The sequence below is a fragment of the Mercurialis annua genome, linkage group LG2, assembly GCF_937616625.2.
Source record: "Mercurialis annua linkage group LG2, ddMerAnnu1.2, whole genome shotgun sequence".
Classification (NCBI taxonomy): domain Eukaryota; kingdom Viridiplantae; phylum Streptophyta; class Magnoliopsida; order Malpighiales; family Euphorbiaceae; genus Mercurialis; species Mercurialis annua.
In genome coordinates, this window is record NC_065571.1 from 4,024,984 (window position 1) to 4,040,676 (window position 15,693).

Sequence of the window (15,693 nt, forward strand, 5' to 3'; positions counted from 1 at the left end):
TTTGATTTTAACTTTTAACACCTCAATGTAAAATATGCAATAAACAGGATCAGCTTATCTATAAATAGTTTTTTCTTTTTGAAATGATCTATAAATAGTTAAATACTCATCAGCCCAACATATTCTAAGCTCAATACTGATCCAAATATTTTTGAGTTAATTAGAGAATATACTATATTATCTAATTTTATTCTCAAGATTACTGACGTTATTTTTGTTTTAGATAATTACAATTGCTCCCTTTTTTTTTTGATTTATAAGTTTTCAATTTTTGTTAAATACGTTTACTATTCAATTAAAATCCTAGCCACTTCAAAATCCTATCTCATCACTTAATTCTTCATATTCTCTTTTTTTTTTCCACCGCCACTAATATTCATCTTACCCAATCTTTCTCAACATAAAATAATTCTCAAAGAACTAAGACCAAATATGGTTGTTTAGCTTGCTTCTAACACAATTACACTTTTAATTTTTTATTTTCTCATGGCTTTTATCTCTATCATCCAAACCTAAATAGAGAGAGATTAATGGAGACAACAAAAACTTCAAGAAATTGCAGATCTGAACGGGTCTAGCCGTGGAAGAGACGACGAAAACGTCAAAAAATTGCAAATCTAAAGCTGTGGAGGAGACGACAGAAAAATGAAGAAATCGTAGATCTAAACAGACCTAATCAATATTTTGGGTGTTGGTTAATCCATTTTTTTGTGAATGACGGTGGTGATGTAATGGTGGTTTGATTTTTATGGTTGCACATCTTGCACTCTAGGTGTTTGAAGAAATGCTTAGGAGACTTGTAATATTTTTTGGGTGTTGGTTAACCAATGGTTAACATTGGTTTAACCGTTAGGTAACCTGTAATTTTTATTTTTGATATATCATTAATGAATCGTTAGTAAACACAGTTGCTGAATTTTATGTTTTTGGTTCGTTTTTTTTGTTTTGCACAGCATGTTGCACTCTAGGTGTTTGAAAAAAATACTATGTGAGAATTAAGTGATATTTTTAGATGTTGGTTAACCAATGGTTAACATTAGATAAACCGTTGGGTAACTTGTAATAAATGTTATTTTGAATATATTATTAATAAAATCGTTATTTAACTGTTGTTGATTTTTATTTTTGTTGATAGTTAACCAATGGTGTACTAAATGTACACCAATGACTTTGTTTTTAATACGTTGTTGGTTAACAAATGATTAACTAATGGCTAATCAATAATTTTAGAATTAAAAAAAGACGATTTAGGTTTTATTTGTCGGTTGTTCTTGCGGTGATGAAGGCGGAGGGGTTTATAATAGAATTTTCAACTAGTTTAATAGAATGGAGGTTTGAATTTGTAATAGTTCTGTTTGTTGGTTAACCAACAGTGTTAGTATACATTTGGATAACAAAAATCGTATTTCTGAGATTAAAAAAAATATTTTTAAGAATATAAAAGTCATTTTTGCAAAAAAAAATACAGATTGTATTTTTCAAGAAAAAACTTTGAGGTTGTATTTTTGAGAATATTTTATTTTTTTTTGGTATTTATCTAAAAAACCCAATATTTTTCTGTTGCTGTGGGCTATTTCTTTTATAAATACTTGTCAGCCCAACTCTCATATTTTAAGGAGGAAATTAAAAGGAGCACTTAATTTTGAGAAATAATCTCAATATCACGTGTTCCCTTTTATTTTTTTATCATAAATCTTTTAAAGGTTTTTTATACGTGTTGGCCTTATTTCTTTTAACCCAGCACGTGATGGCCCAAAACCATTTATTCCCATCACTTTTTGAATTTCTTTCTCTTTCTCAGAGTTGCTCCTCCAGTCTTTCGTTCTTCTAAACCAACGACAAATCAAAATCATAAAATCAAAATCATAAAACTATACCAGCCTAATCTTTTGAAATTGAATTCCAAATCACTTTAGAATTTATAATTTCGCATTTTATTTGTGTTCTTTTCCTCTCATTTAAACCATAATTGTTGCTGAGATTCTACCTAGGTCATGAATATTGTGCTTCTTCAAATTATAAGGTAAGCGATGCAACTTAACGATCTCGGCTTCTTTTTCCACTTCGGCGCCAGCGCTCTTCGTGTGGTCGGCGTTGTGACGGTGGTGAAGGAGTGGTACAGTGACGATGATCATGAGGTGATTGTTGATGTTAAGGCGGTTGGCGAAATGAGAACGCCGGTGGATTTGAAGGAAATGAAGAGTAATGAGGAGTTGAGTGTTTTGTTTTGTATAGGCAGCCTAGATTGTCGGTTATGGCGGTTTCAGAGGAGATTTGGGGGAGGATTTGTGAGATCGGAGGTGGTTATGAAGGTGACGATGGTGGTTATGAAGGTGACGGTGGTGGTTGTGGTAACGACCAAGATGACTAGATCGACGTTTCTTGTAAATTTGTTAAGAGCTTTGAATTGTAAGGCTAGTACAGAGCTACTGATATTGCTAAACCAATATATTACTTTATGAATGACAGTGATAAACAACCATTATAGCTAATCTATATTGCTTCATGATTGAAAATAAAATTATTAATCCCACTAGTGAAAAATGAAGTTTTAAAAGTTGAATTATTATTTAATGAAGTTATTTTAATATATAAACAATTCGTATATTTTTAATAAGCATATTTTGTATAATTTTATTGTATATTTTATAGAAAATAATATGTATATTTTGTGTATTTTTTATGTATACTTTAAAAAATAAGTATATCCTATATATATTTTATGTATATTTCATATATACTTTATAAATAATAATAAGTATATTTTGTGTATTTTTATATATATTTTGTGTATTTTTTATGTATATTTTATAAAAAATAATAAGTATACTCTATGTATATTTTGTGTATATTTTATATATATATATATATATATATATATATATATATTATATGAAAAATAATAAATATATTTTGTGTATTTTTTACGTATATTTAGAAAATAATATGTATACTTTGTGTATTTTTTATGTATACTTTATTAAAAAATAATAAGTATACCATATATATATTTTATGTATATTTTATATATATATTTTTTAAATAATAATAAGTATATTTTGTGTATTGTTTACGTACATTTTGTGTATTTTTTATGTGTACTTTATAAAAAATAATGAGTATACTCTATGTATATTTTATATATATTATATGAAAAAGAATCAATATATTTTTTGTATATTTTTTGCATTTTTTACGTATATTTTGTAAAATATAATAAATATACTCTATGTATACTTTGTATATACTTTGTAATGTTAAAATAATTAGTTTTTATACATTTTTATATATAGTTGGTAAATACTAACAAGTATATTTTTTAGAAAATAATAAATATATTTTATATTATTTCTATATACGTTTTGTGTATGTTTTAATAAATATACTTTGTATATTTTTATGTAAACTTTATAGAATATAATAAAAAAATTATGTATATTTTGTAATTTTATAATAATTAGTATACTCTATTGTAATTAGAGTTAATTATAATTATAAATTAATTAATAGTACATTTTTAATTAAAATAGGCTACATTTTTACATAGTTACATTCATGTGCTACCATCTTGCCCTGACCACCACCAACCAATTCCTCACCACCGTGACCTGCTTCTCCTTCCCATCAAATTCTTTATTTTCAAATTCAATTCCAAATTGTTTTCCTAAAAAATGAATCAGTGTCAAAAACAATAACAAAATCCAATTGATTAAAATAGCCTTCTGCCCTCAACAATCAAGATCCACTGTCATTCTTCCTCTTACCACTCTTACCACCACCACCATCCTTTTTTCACTTTAATTCTTCCCCTTACATCACCGCTACTTTTGAGAAGAAGAACAAAAATTGTGACTTTTGTTTAACAATTGAAACCAAAAATTATTACAAACCAAATCCATAAAAAATTACAAACCCATGGAAATTAACACAAAAAGAATGATGATTGCGGCATTTTTCTTCTTCGTCATTAACAGCAAGCTTCTTCTTCGCCAACTTCAGCAGTAGAGAATTGATAGGTCGGGATGATGATTCAGATAATAGGAGAATTGGAAAACCAAATATGGAGGAGACTGACACGTGAGGCCAGAATTCACGCGCTGTTCCAAGAAGGAAGAATGAGTAAGATTTAAGGAGGAAAATAAAACAAGTGCTGGGTGAGAATATTTTAAAAAATAAAGTGTTGAAGCAATTTTGAAAGTAATAAAAGTGTTGGTCCCAAGAAAAAAAGAACATCCATATTTTTGAGATTATTATAGCTAATTTAAATAGTTTTCAACTTTTCCCTATTTTAAGTCTCCCAATAGTATTTTGAGATAATTGCTGAAGGTATTAAACATGAAGCATTGACTCACTTGTCTCTTAGCCCATTTCACCTCCTAATATTTATTTATATTCGTCTTAAATTGATAAAAAATATATTTATATTTTTTATTCGAAATTACATAAAATTAAATAATATATATTTTTTTTATTATTATAATCTAAATTCATTTTAAATACTAGTTTCAAGAGTGTAATGTCACTATTTGATTTAAGTAAGGATAATTATAATAATTTCATTATAAACTATTTAAATATATCACATACTAAAATTATTGGTTAAATAATTTATCTATATGCTTATATAATTGAGATGACCAAATCATTTTTGTCATCAATTTCAAACTCCTCTCAGTTGTTGTTTGTCAACCGGAAATGTCGCTTTCTTGAAAGGCTAAGGGGGATTCTTCGATTTCCTTTCGTTTTCCATTGTCTTTTTCTCTACTTTCCATTCTGCATCTCTGCCTCTGATTGAGTGACATTTTTTTCATGAGACAAAAGAGAGTCCTTCCTTCCTTCAGATGTAGTCGCTTGGTCTTATTTTCTCTATCGTGTAACGAATCGGATGCCAAAAATACTTGTTCAATTTTTAAAAGTTATTTTGAATAGATAATTCACATTGATTTTTCAATTTAAATAAAATATTTATATCAAATAAGCATTTTTGTAGATTTTTGATTAACATAAACACTTATTTAATTTTAAAAAAAAATAACTATTATGTAAATTTCATTAATTTTTTCAAATTAAATAGAATATTTATTTAATATTTTATGAATTATAAAATATTAGATTGTATCTGTTATTTATATTAATTTATTTTAAAATAATTATTATTTAAATTTCGTACAAATGAGAGGGGTTGGTGAAAATAGTCTTGCTCTTGTGCCTTAACTATTAGGTACCTGCCTCATCATCTATAAGATTCGGCCCAATCCTTTGGGTAGAACCTCAAAAGTGGGTCTACTCAATGGGGACAAATTCAGGCTCACAGGCTCAAGATTCAATTAGGGCTACACTAGAAGCCCAGCCCAGATTATATTTTAAAGATAAAACTAGCTGTAAATTAATCAAAGCATTTTCTCAAACAAATGATACTAGTTAAAGATTTTGTTAAGTTGATCGAACATGTAACCACGGTTTTTCTCTGCCATAAAGGAAAGGTATCAATAAATTTATTGGCGATCCCACATTTGAAAAAAAAAATTATTATAGTCAATCAATCTACATTATTTTCTATAAATTAAATGGTGTAAGTTAACTTAATCGGATTCTATAAAAAATGATTGAACATAATAGACGAGTTCAATTTCTTTCAAAAATACCCCATAATTAAAGTGAACAATTCAACAGGTCCAATTCTTTTCAATATCTCACTGTTCCGCTTTCATAATGGAACAATTCATATTATATTCTTGCACTAAATCAATTAAATATTATCAAATTATACACGTATATTTTTAACTTTTCCTTCTAAAACATTTAAGTAATTTTGATCAACGAATAAAGTATAAACTCGAACTAGAAAAAAAAGATTAAAATTTATAAAATATCACTATTAATGCCACCAAACATATAATTCATCGACATAAAATTTATTTTTCTAAGGTAACAAATTGACATATAAAATTGGAAGTTGGAATGGATTATAGGCTAATTTTAGGTGTCTTAATTTGACAACACCACTTCTCAAAATAATAGGTAAAATTACTCCACGAGTCAAAAAATTTAAAGTGGATCACCATATCAATTTCCCGTTGCATAAGCAATGATATTATGATACTAAATTAGTAATGTAGAATGGGAAAACTGAATTCAGCTGATTGACCTATGTTTATGCATAAATAAAGTCATGGTCAAAATGTTTATAATTAATCATTTGTTTACTCACTAATAACTATACATCTAATTTAAAATCCAATTCCTAAGATTTGGTCTGCAAGTTTCACATTATTTTTGCTTAAATAATGAGTGCTTACTCATCCACTAAGTAGCTTACTAGCTTGTTTAGCAATAACGTGTGGGTCTTTTGACGCAATTGTAGTTTGTTTTGAGGATAGGATAGTATAGTTAAGTTAGTCTCTTCTTTTCTAGTTGATTTGACTTTTCCACGTTTCCTTTTTATCTTTTTTAGATTTTTATGTTTTTCATTATTTTAGATTTTTCATCATTAGAGAAAAAAATTTCACATATTTCAATGTTAAAAAATCCCACTTTATAACTTTTTTACGTTTATATTCTAAACTAGAAAAAAATTCAATTGTACCTTATATTAGGTTTTTATGTTTCCCCTTTATCCTGGAAAAGGATTCAATTGACGATTTAAATAGTTTAAGGATAAAAATGTTAATAGCAACTAAAAGGGTTACATCATATTTTTTTATTTTAAAAAATACAAATAAGTCCTTCAGTTTTATAAGTGTTCAAATAAATTCTAAATGTTTTCAAATATTTTATTTCAAAAAATTAAATTATTTTAAAAAATATTTCCTATCTATCATCATACTCCTCCGATTTTTCAAACCCACTACTTTTTTTTTAAATAATTTTTTTATTTTTGTTTTCACGCTCCTCCTTCCATGGAAAGAGGAGCTCTCCTTCTCTTTCTTCCGTGGAAGGAAGGAGCGATGTTCGCTCCTTACTCCTCATTCCATGAAAGGAAGAAGTAGATCCCTCCTCCTTTGAGGAGGGATTAAGTTTTTAAAAAAAAAATATAAATAGATTTTATTTTATATAAATTTTAATTTTTTTACGGATTTTGAATTAAAAAAATTATTTATAATTAATATAAATTAAATAATTATTATCACTTGATTTTTTTTAGCGAAAAAGGTGTTTTTGTACAATTAATAATATTAATGTCTAATTAGAATATAAGCAAAATATGAAGGACTATTTTAACCCTTTTCACATGAAAAGAGATTAATTTAGTATTTCGGGTTAGAGGTGAAACATGAAAATTTAAAATAGGGTACGATTTAACTTTTTTCTATATCAGGATATATACGCAAGAAAGTTATAAGGTGGGTTTTTATTAAGTAATTAGGCCTTAAATATAACATGAAAGGGTAGATAATAGATGCAATTTTGAACAATTTATTAAGAGCAAATTACTTTAAGGCCCCTCACGTTTGTCACAATTCACAGTCTGATACCCTTTATTTGAAAATCACACGATTTGGTGTCTCAGTTTTGTTTTTTTAAATTATAAGGTCATTCTGTTCAATAGAGGTACTAAATTGTTAACGGAATGCAATATGAGGTACCAAATCGTTTGAAAATGAGGTATCAAATCGTTTATATAATTGAAACCGAGTTACCAAATTTTTTTATATAAAAGCTGAAGTGACAAATCGTTTGAATTTCAAATAAAAGGTATCTAACTGTGAATTATGATAAATGTGAGAGATTTTGGAGTAATTTGCTCATTTATTAATCATGAACGTGGTTAATCACTTTCGGTCATCATTTGTCACACTGATCCATCTCTTTCAATACCTAAAACAGTAATAAAAGTTAAACATTATTTTTCTACTCTTTTGGGCATTTGCAAGTTGTCTATGTGCATTTTATTGCATGTTTTGTTTTCTTAACTCTTTACCATTTAAAGGAAATTAAAATCACCAGCTGATCAATTGCTCTATTAATATAGTTAAATGATTGAGCAAATATCTAAAAGCTTTTAAACGTGGATCACAATGATCACAAGTGTGGGCGAATCTATTTTTTTTAATCGAACTTAATTTCAAATTCACATCTGATTTTCTGACAGTCTGGACATAATCCCCTTCTAACTTTAAATTCATTACAACCCTATATTAATGTTCCAAAAATAAAATTCCATTTCAGCCCGGCTTGAAGTCCACTCTAGCCTAAGACATGAGCAAGACCTAGTTAGGAAGAGTTTATGATAGGCATTTGTCCATTTTATTATTTTGATTCTTTAGAAAAAATACAAATAAGTTAATAGTGTAGTTTTCCGCTTTAAAATTTGCAGTATTGCCTAATTAAAAATTAATATTTTGTTAATTTTATCTATTTTATAAACGTTCAATATAATATTGTCCACTTTATAAAAGAATTCTAAATCCGCCAGCGGCCAAAGGGTAGTTTCGCTGAGTACAACTAATGTGCTGTGTAGCCGTTCTCTAAGAGCAGAGCATGTGTATTACGCAAATTTTACTTGGTAATTAGAATTGCATAAAGTGGTAGCTACTTCTATTTGAATAACTAGTTAGATAGGGATTTAAATACATCCGTGACTAGTTTTTTTAGGTAATTTTTAACTCATTTACATGTGTTATTAGTTTAGCCTATGTTCGTTTAAAACTTTGGAGGAGGCACTCATATATCTCCCATGTCACATACCCTATAATGTGTGTCATGTCATTTTATAGTACATGAGATATGTCACGTTATTTTATATAGTATTATTTATATTGCATTGATGAATTTTATTTTATTTATTTAATCTACCATATACGTCTAAAACGAGAGCCACACGTTTTTAAATGTGTTGTAAAATTATATGATACATCGGTTTGAATAATTTCTCTTGTTAAATAAAGTATGGAAATCTTTTTTTTATTTTTACCACGTGACGTGACAATCATTTTTTTCCCCGATTTTTATTGGCTTTTCCCGGTTCATGCATGCATGATAAGTTCGGGCAAAAATGAATTACCATGTAAGCATTTTTAGGCAAAAACTTCTTGCCACATTTGCATTTTTAATCTGAAAATATTAAGTTAAAATGAAATTTAATAATTAAAATAAAATAATTTAAATTTCGGTCATCAAAAAGAAATAAGACGATAGTTCAGTAACTCTGAGAAATCAATAACTTTTAGAATTCGAGTGGCCGACTTCCCGTGAAACGATTTATCAAAAAGAAACAAAAAAAATAGCATTTACTTTGAAATTTCATAGTAGTTTGGTAACCTAAAGTATATTAGCATAGAAACCGTACATACCATATAAATATTAAATGAAACAATAAACTAATTTATGAATTACAATTAATTTAATTTTCCACAAATTGGGATAAACACGAAAGATTAAAGCATACGATCCTCCTAATAGTGGAACACCAACACTACCATTTACTTTATTTCTTGCGGGTTGGAAACATCTTCTATCTATTTTTGGTAGTGACTTATAAATTGAAAGACATCTCCAAATTATACTTTTATTAGCCACCTGATCAAAATTAGCTAGTGGCTGTCCAAATTTAAAAAATAAAATAAAAACCCTAATTAAATTAATCTGTGCGTATATATGTTATAACATGTGCTTTCGTTTTCACTTTATCTTCACGTAAGTGATGAAAAAGAAATGTTAAATATAGCCTCAAAATGGTGGTGAAATTAGAATAATAAGTGCACCAAATTGCATGTGTTTTATAATATATGCTATTTTTGTCTATTTTTTAATGGTGAAATATATATTTGATTAGTATAGATTTCTTGCTAGTTGCATCATACATGTGATCCTAATTGATCTTTAATGAAGGTAAAATTAGAAAAGCTTATGTTTAATGGTTTGAAATATGGCTATTTTATAGCCAAAAAGGAGTAATTAGGTTATAGTCTATAGTTTGTAAACTTCATTCACATTGATTATCACTGAATTCTACCTTGGTTAATTAAGTCTTATTCTGTAGCTAGTTATGGGATGATCACATGCTTATCTCATAATGCATAAATGTCAACGTTTAAACTATACATAACTCTTAAATTAAACTATTAAATTTAAATTCCCTCTTCACCAATCTTTTGCATAGCAAGATATTTATTGGATGAACACTGAATTTTTTAGATGTTAATTAAGGGGTAATTTATAATGTGAGATAAGAAATTTAAGACATATCTAATGTATGATTATATTGTTAAAGAAAATAAAATTGTAGTTGGAGTCTTATTTAACTTGTTGTTTTTTTACCTCTCAACTATAGTTCAAATAATAATAAGCGAGACTATTGAGATTGTGAGATCAAATCCTCCAACAAGTGCAAAAACTCCCTCCATTTCAAATAATAAAAAAATTGTTATTTTTTTAATTTATTAATTGGATGTGCTATAAGAATTTATATAATCTAGATGTTCAAAGTTCGGTTCTTAACAACTGAATTGAACCAATTAAATATTTAAATATAAAATAAACATATGTTAAGTCCAATATAAAATATGCATATACTTGTTTATTTTATAAACTTAAAGTGAATTTCTACATGTAGGAATGCAATAGACACAATAAATACCTCACCTAAAAACTGAACCAATTTAAAATTGATTGATTATTTATTTTCATATATATATTTATTTGCACAAAATGACTAATATAAAGAGTCAATATTTCACATGAAATAGTAGTACTCTTGTACTTATATGAAAAATTATTTACATGGAATAGTTTCAGCATTGAATCTGACTATAATTTACATAAAAAATGTGCATAAATACATTTATAGTATAACCAAATCATATGTTTGAAGGCAATAATATAAAAGTGACATAGTGAGTGATGCAATAGAGTCACAGCGTATGACATATTAAGCACTTAAACAGTACAAAATAGAAAGGTACGCACAAATACATTGTAAAGAGGCAAAAAAAGTACATCTCTTAAATAGATACTTGACAATTACAATCCCTTCTCACCCCACTTTCTGTTATAAACTTGTTACAACACTTTGGACCTCTTGAAAGAGCCCAAGAATTTCAGGATCAGATGCCCACGTGGGATAACTACGTGGGCCCACCTCTTGCCCGACACTTGAACGATACGGACTTTCGAATTAAATTAACCGATCTATTTCGGTTAAATTAGTTTAATATTTTAATTAGTTCGGCTCGTTCAACAAAAAAGTCAAGTTTAACTATAACTGAAAATATAAAAATTCAACTAAAATCATATTTAATGATACATTTTATAATGAAACGCATTAATTTATTTATTTGTAATTTAAACCACCGATTTTTAATCAAATTTTATCACAATAGTGGCAATTACTTAGGGGTCCCAGTAGGCAAGATTAGTTTGAAGAGGGATAGAAGGAAGTTAATAGAAGAAATGAAGGTGGCGGAAAGATGTTAATTGTGGAGTCCAGTTGTACTACATTCTTCTCTTCTCATCCTATTCCTTCAATTTTTGTTGTCACCCTATTCCTTTAATTCAATTCCCATAAATGCATATTTTGTGGGCTAAACTAAACTAAACTCTACTTAATGGTTGGAAACTACTCCCTCCATTCTGAAATAGTTGTCACTTTAGGGGGATTTTTTTGTTCCATAATACTTGTCACTTTAGAAAACCAAGAAAGCATTTATTGCTATTTTTCCACATATAACCCTCATCAATTCATTGAAAGAATACAAAATACAAATAAAGAGTCATACTAATTAATGTTAACAAGTTTCAAGAAGGGTTAATTTAGTAAAGATACTTATAATTTTAGACATATTTATTGATTTCTTAATTTGTGTGAAAATGGCTAAAGCGACAACTATTTCAGAATGGAGGGAGTAGTAATTATTTACCATTTAAATCAGAAAATATTCTAATTTCCCCTATAAAATAGTACATCACAAATACAAATTATATACTTCCTCCGTTTTTATTTAGCTGTTGTTTTAAAATAAATTGTTAATATTAAAAAAATACTCTCTTTATCATAAATGGCAAAAGATAAAGATTGCTATAACCCTATTTATCAATTTTACTAATTAAAAAATTTAGCTTCAAAAATAGAGTTATTAACTCCATTAATAAGAAAATTAATTTTAAAAATAAAATTATTAATTCCATTAGTGAAAAATTTAACTTTAAAAATTAAACCACTATTTAATAAAGTGATTTAATAAGAATGTTAAATTTGAAATATAATTATAAAAATTACATAAAAAAACTAGAGTGATATCGAAATCGACGAATATATATAGCTACATCGATAATTGAAAGAAATGAAGAAAATACCTCAAAAATACATTTATATATTTTTAATAGGAGCATATAAAGTAAAAAAATTATAGGTACAAAGTGTGAGTGTTTTAGATATAAAATTAAGATGAAACATATATTTAAAAAAAAAATTGACCAGTTTAAATTATTTTTATAATTTTAAACTAATTCATTTGATATAATAAATATGAGAGTAAGGTAGATACTTAAAATAGTAAACAAACAAAATAAATGTTTAAAACTTAAATAAATATATCCATTTCCACTCATTCATATTTTTTATATTTATAGTATAGATATAATTTATTTATAGAAAAAAAAAAGTAAAAATGTGAACTTTTTAGATATAGTTGTGATCTCATAATAAACTCCAATTACATTAAAAAAAACCATAATATAAAATAATTGGATGTAAGTGGTGTATGTACACAGAAATTACAAAGCAAGAACATACTTGTTTCAATGGTTGCGGCTGTCAGTGCTTCAGTCCAGGAAGCCTTCTATTTTCCATCTGTCTTAAACTAACTCCTTATTTGTTATTCACCACGTGGCAGCCTCCCAACTATTCATCAGCTCCGGGACCACTTCGGTGGCTTCTCTAATCGGCACGCGCCCTACAAAGATTCCCCGCCGCCATATCTTTCTCATTCCCCCACTATTTCTATCACGTTTTATCCCTCGCACGTGCCACCTCATCTTCCTCCTCTTTTCAATTATCAACTTTAAAGGGCAAAATCGTCATTTGGTAAATTTTATAAAAACCAAAAATCTAAACTATAGTAGTATAATTTTTGATGTATTATTACTATGAATAAAATAATTGAGTTTATTGGTGTTATATTGGATTATGTCTTGCAAAACGGCTTACAAATCAAGTTGTCCGTACGATGGCCAGCATAAAATTAAAAGAATCAAGAAATTGGATTAATTAATAAAATTAAGGTACTAGGATGGAGGCTTTGATGATGAACATGATAAGATGTATCCTTAATTTTTTAATAATTTAACTAGACCTCAGTTCCCTAATGGCCAGCTTAAAATACTCAAAATTATATAATGCCACGTCTCAAAATCATTAACAAATTACACTTTTAATTTTTTCTTTTGCAATCTAGAAGAAGCTTGAGATTAATCCGGTTCATGCCCCATGGCCAATGTTTCAAAAGTAATCTATTATTATATTACATGCTTTAAGACATATAAGCTCTTTAAAGTATTAAGTAAACATGGTGGAACCAATTATGCACATTATCTTTATTTTATTAAAATAAACCATATGCTTCCAATATGCAATCATCTATAGGGTAATTAAAATAAAACATTAAACAGTGTCAATATTAAAGAATTGTATTTTTCAAAAATAAAAATTACAATTTCCCCCCTTCTCTCAAATCTAAAATTAAAAAAAAAACAAAAAACAAATTAAAATAAAGTAATCCACAATTAGACCTGTTTGGCAATCACAAATTCTATTTCTACATGTAATTAACTATATGAATTATTCTTAATTTAAAATTCATAATTCACCTATTTATTTTTTTAAGTAGGCCAAATGTTTTTTTTTTTCACATATTGTTGAACCAAATATCCTCAACATTCCACAAATTGTCCGTTGTGTCCCCACCGTCCAACCATGATTGGTTCATATTGTTCGGCTGATCAGCAGCTAGAAACTCAAACCCTGGGTTGAAATAACCGGAAGGACTAATCATTGAATCGGAATAACAAACTTGCCCGGTTTGGAAATAATTATCCGGATTAGGATTCTGATTAACCTGCGTCCCAAACGAGTCCGATGACGCTGCTGTGCTAGATGACTCAGGTGTAATGTAACTCTGAGTAACATTTCCTGCATACGCAAACTCGTTGTTCCCCATCATCTCTCCGCTGCTCACGGCGGCCCATTGTCCACCGCCCATTTCTGCCGGATTGCTTAAGTGTTGGTGGTGGGTAACCTCTGCGGCGGCGGCGGTGGGTACGGCGGCGGTGGTATTGGCAGCTTGGATTCTTTCGATTAATCTTGGCATCCATAAATATCTCATAGTATCTTTAAATTGCTTGCTGTTCACGTCACATTTCAGCTGTTTTGCGTGCTTTTGAACTCGAGTTCTCCAGTAGTTCTTGATTTCATTGTCCGTTCTTCCTGGCAAGTGTTGTGCGATTTTCGACCATCTGCAAGACGATTTAGTTAGGATCCACGATTAAAAAAGAAACTAAAGCGATTATATAATAGTTTAAGTAGTAATTTATCGTCTATATAAGCGGAAAATATACCTATTTCCCCATCGAGAATGAAGCTCAAGAATCATAAGTTGTTCTTCGAGTGTGATATTTCCACGTCGAACATCAGGTCTTAAGTAGTTTAGCCATCTTAATCTGCAGCTTTTCCCAGTTCTTTTTAGGTCTGCAAGTTAAATTTATTGCAAACTATAAGTTTTGATGATTTAAATGAGCATTTTCTTGTTTCATTGCATCAGCTTTTTAATATCTATAGCTAATTTGTACAGTACGGCTAAAGAATAATCATCAGAAAAACTCAATCACATGATCAATCTTTAAATAAAATCTCGAAAAACAAAAAGCTATCCTATTTAAACTATGGTTATTTTTGACTTTCCCATAAAACATGAAACTCTTGCTTTATTTGTAAGATGTAAAATTTCATCAGAACCAAACCCAATAATTTTTCTTTTTCTTTTTCTCTCATCAAAATAGCAAATCCCATTAAAGAAAAGAAAAAAAGAAAATGACCAAACCAAGTTGAGACATGTTGGCAAGTTGTTGCTTGGCAATATACTTTACTCTTAAGAACAAAAAATGGTATATTATTATTTATTATTTACCTGCGGAGCGGGCGAGCGAATTCCATCGACCTTCACCATTAGTAGCAATGTAATTCATAAGCTTAAAATCTTCTTCGACGGTCCACGGACCTCGTCGTAAATCACTCATCATTTCATCGTCACTTTGTGTGGTTGTGGACGAAGATGAAGGGCTATTTTTGCTGTTGTTGCTGATGTTTCTACCTTTAAAATCCATCATATATTTTTTTGATTGATTGAAAGATACTTAAACAGAAAAGTTTTTGATTGATATACAGAGATTTTTTTAGATTTTTTTATAACGAAAGAGGAGAGATTAATACAAGAAGATAGAGAAGATGGGGTTTTTATAGATGAAGAGAAAAAAATTAAAAAGAAAAAAAAGTGGCACGTGAGAGGAGGAAGGTTAAGACAAGCCGAGCCGCAATAGAAAAAATTGGGTTAGTTTTAATTAATTAATTACACTTAATTAATCACTTAAACTTACTGTAATTATGGTTAGTGAAAAGTTTGACCCTTTGACTTTTAACACTGTTTACATAAGTGCTTATGTGTATTCATTAATCTAAGTTCCGTGGAAATTGTTTTCTTT

General features: G+C 28.3%; 1 protein-coding gene and 1 pseudogene across 1 annotated transcript; one reads left to right on the top strand and one right to left on the bottom strand.

Annotated features, from left to right (window-relative positions):
- Nucleotides 1-1,842: 1,842 nt before the first annotated feature.
- On the top strand, nt 1,843-2,518 carry LOC126666751 (uncharacterized; annotated as a pseudogene).
- Nucleotides 2,519-13,587: 11,069 nt separating this feature from the next.
- Nucleotides 13,588-15,416, bottom strand: LOC126666848 (transcription factor MYB108). Its single transcript, XM_050359729.2, has 3 exons — nt 15,123-15,416; nt 14,554-14,683; nt 13,588-14,451 (listed from the first exon to the last, which is right to left on the bottom strand). Exons 1-3 carry the CDS (start codon nt 15,319-15,321, stop codon nt 13,845-13,847), a joined length of 936 nt encoding a protein of 311 aa, XP_050215686.1. The 5' UTR covers nt 15,322-15,416; the 3' UTR covers nt 13,588-13,844.
- Between the last annotated feature and the right edge of the window lie 277 nt (nt 15,417-15,693).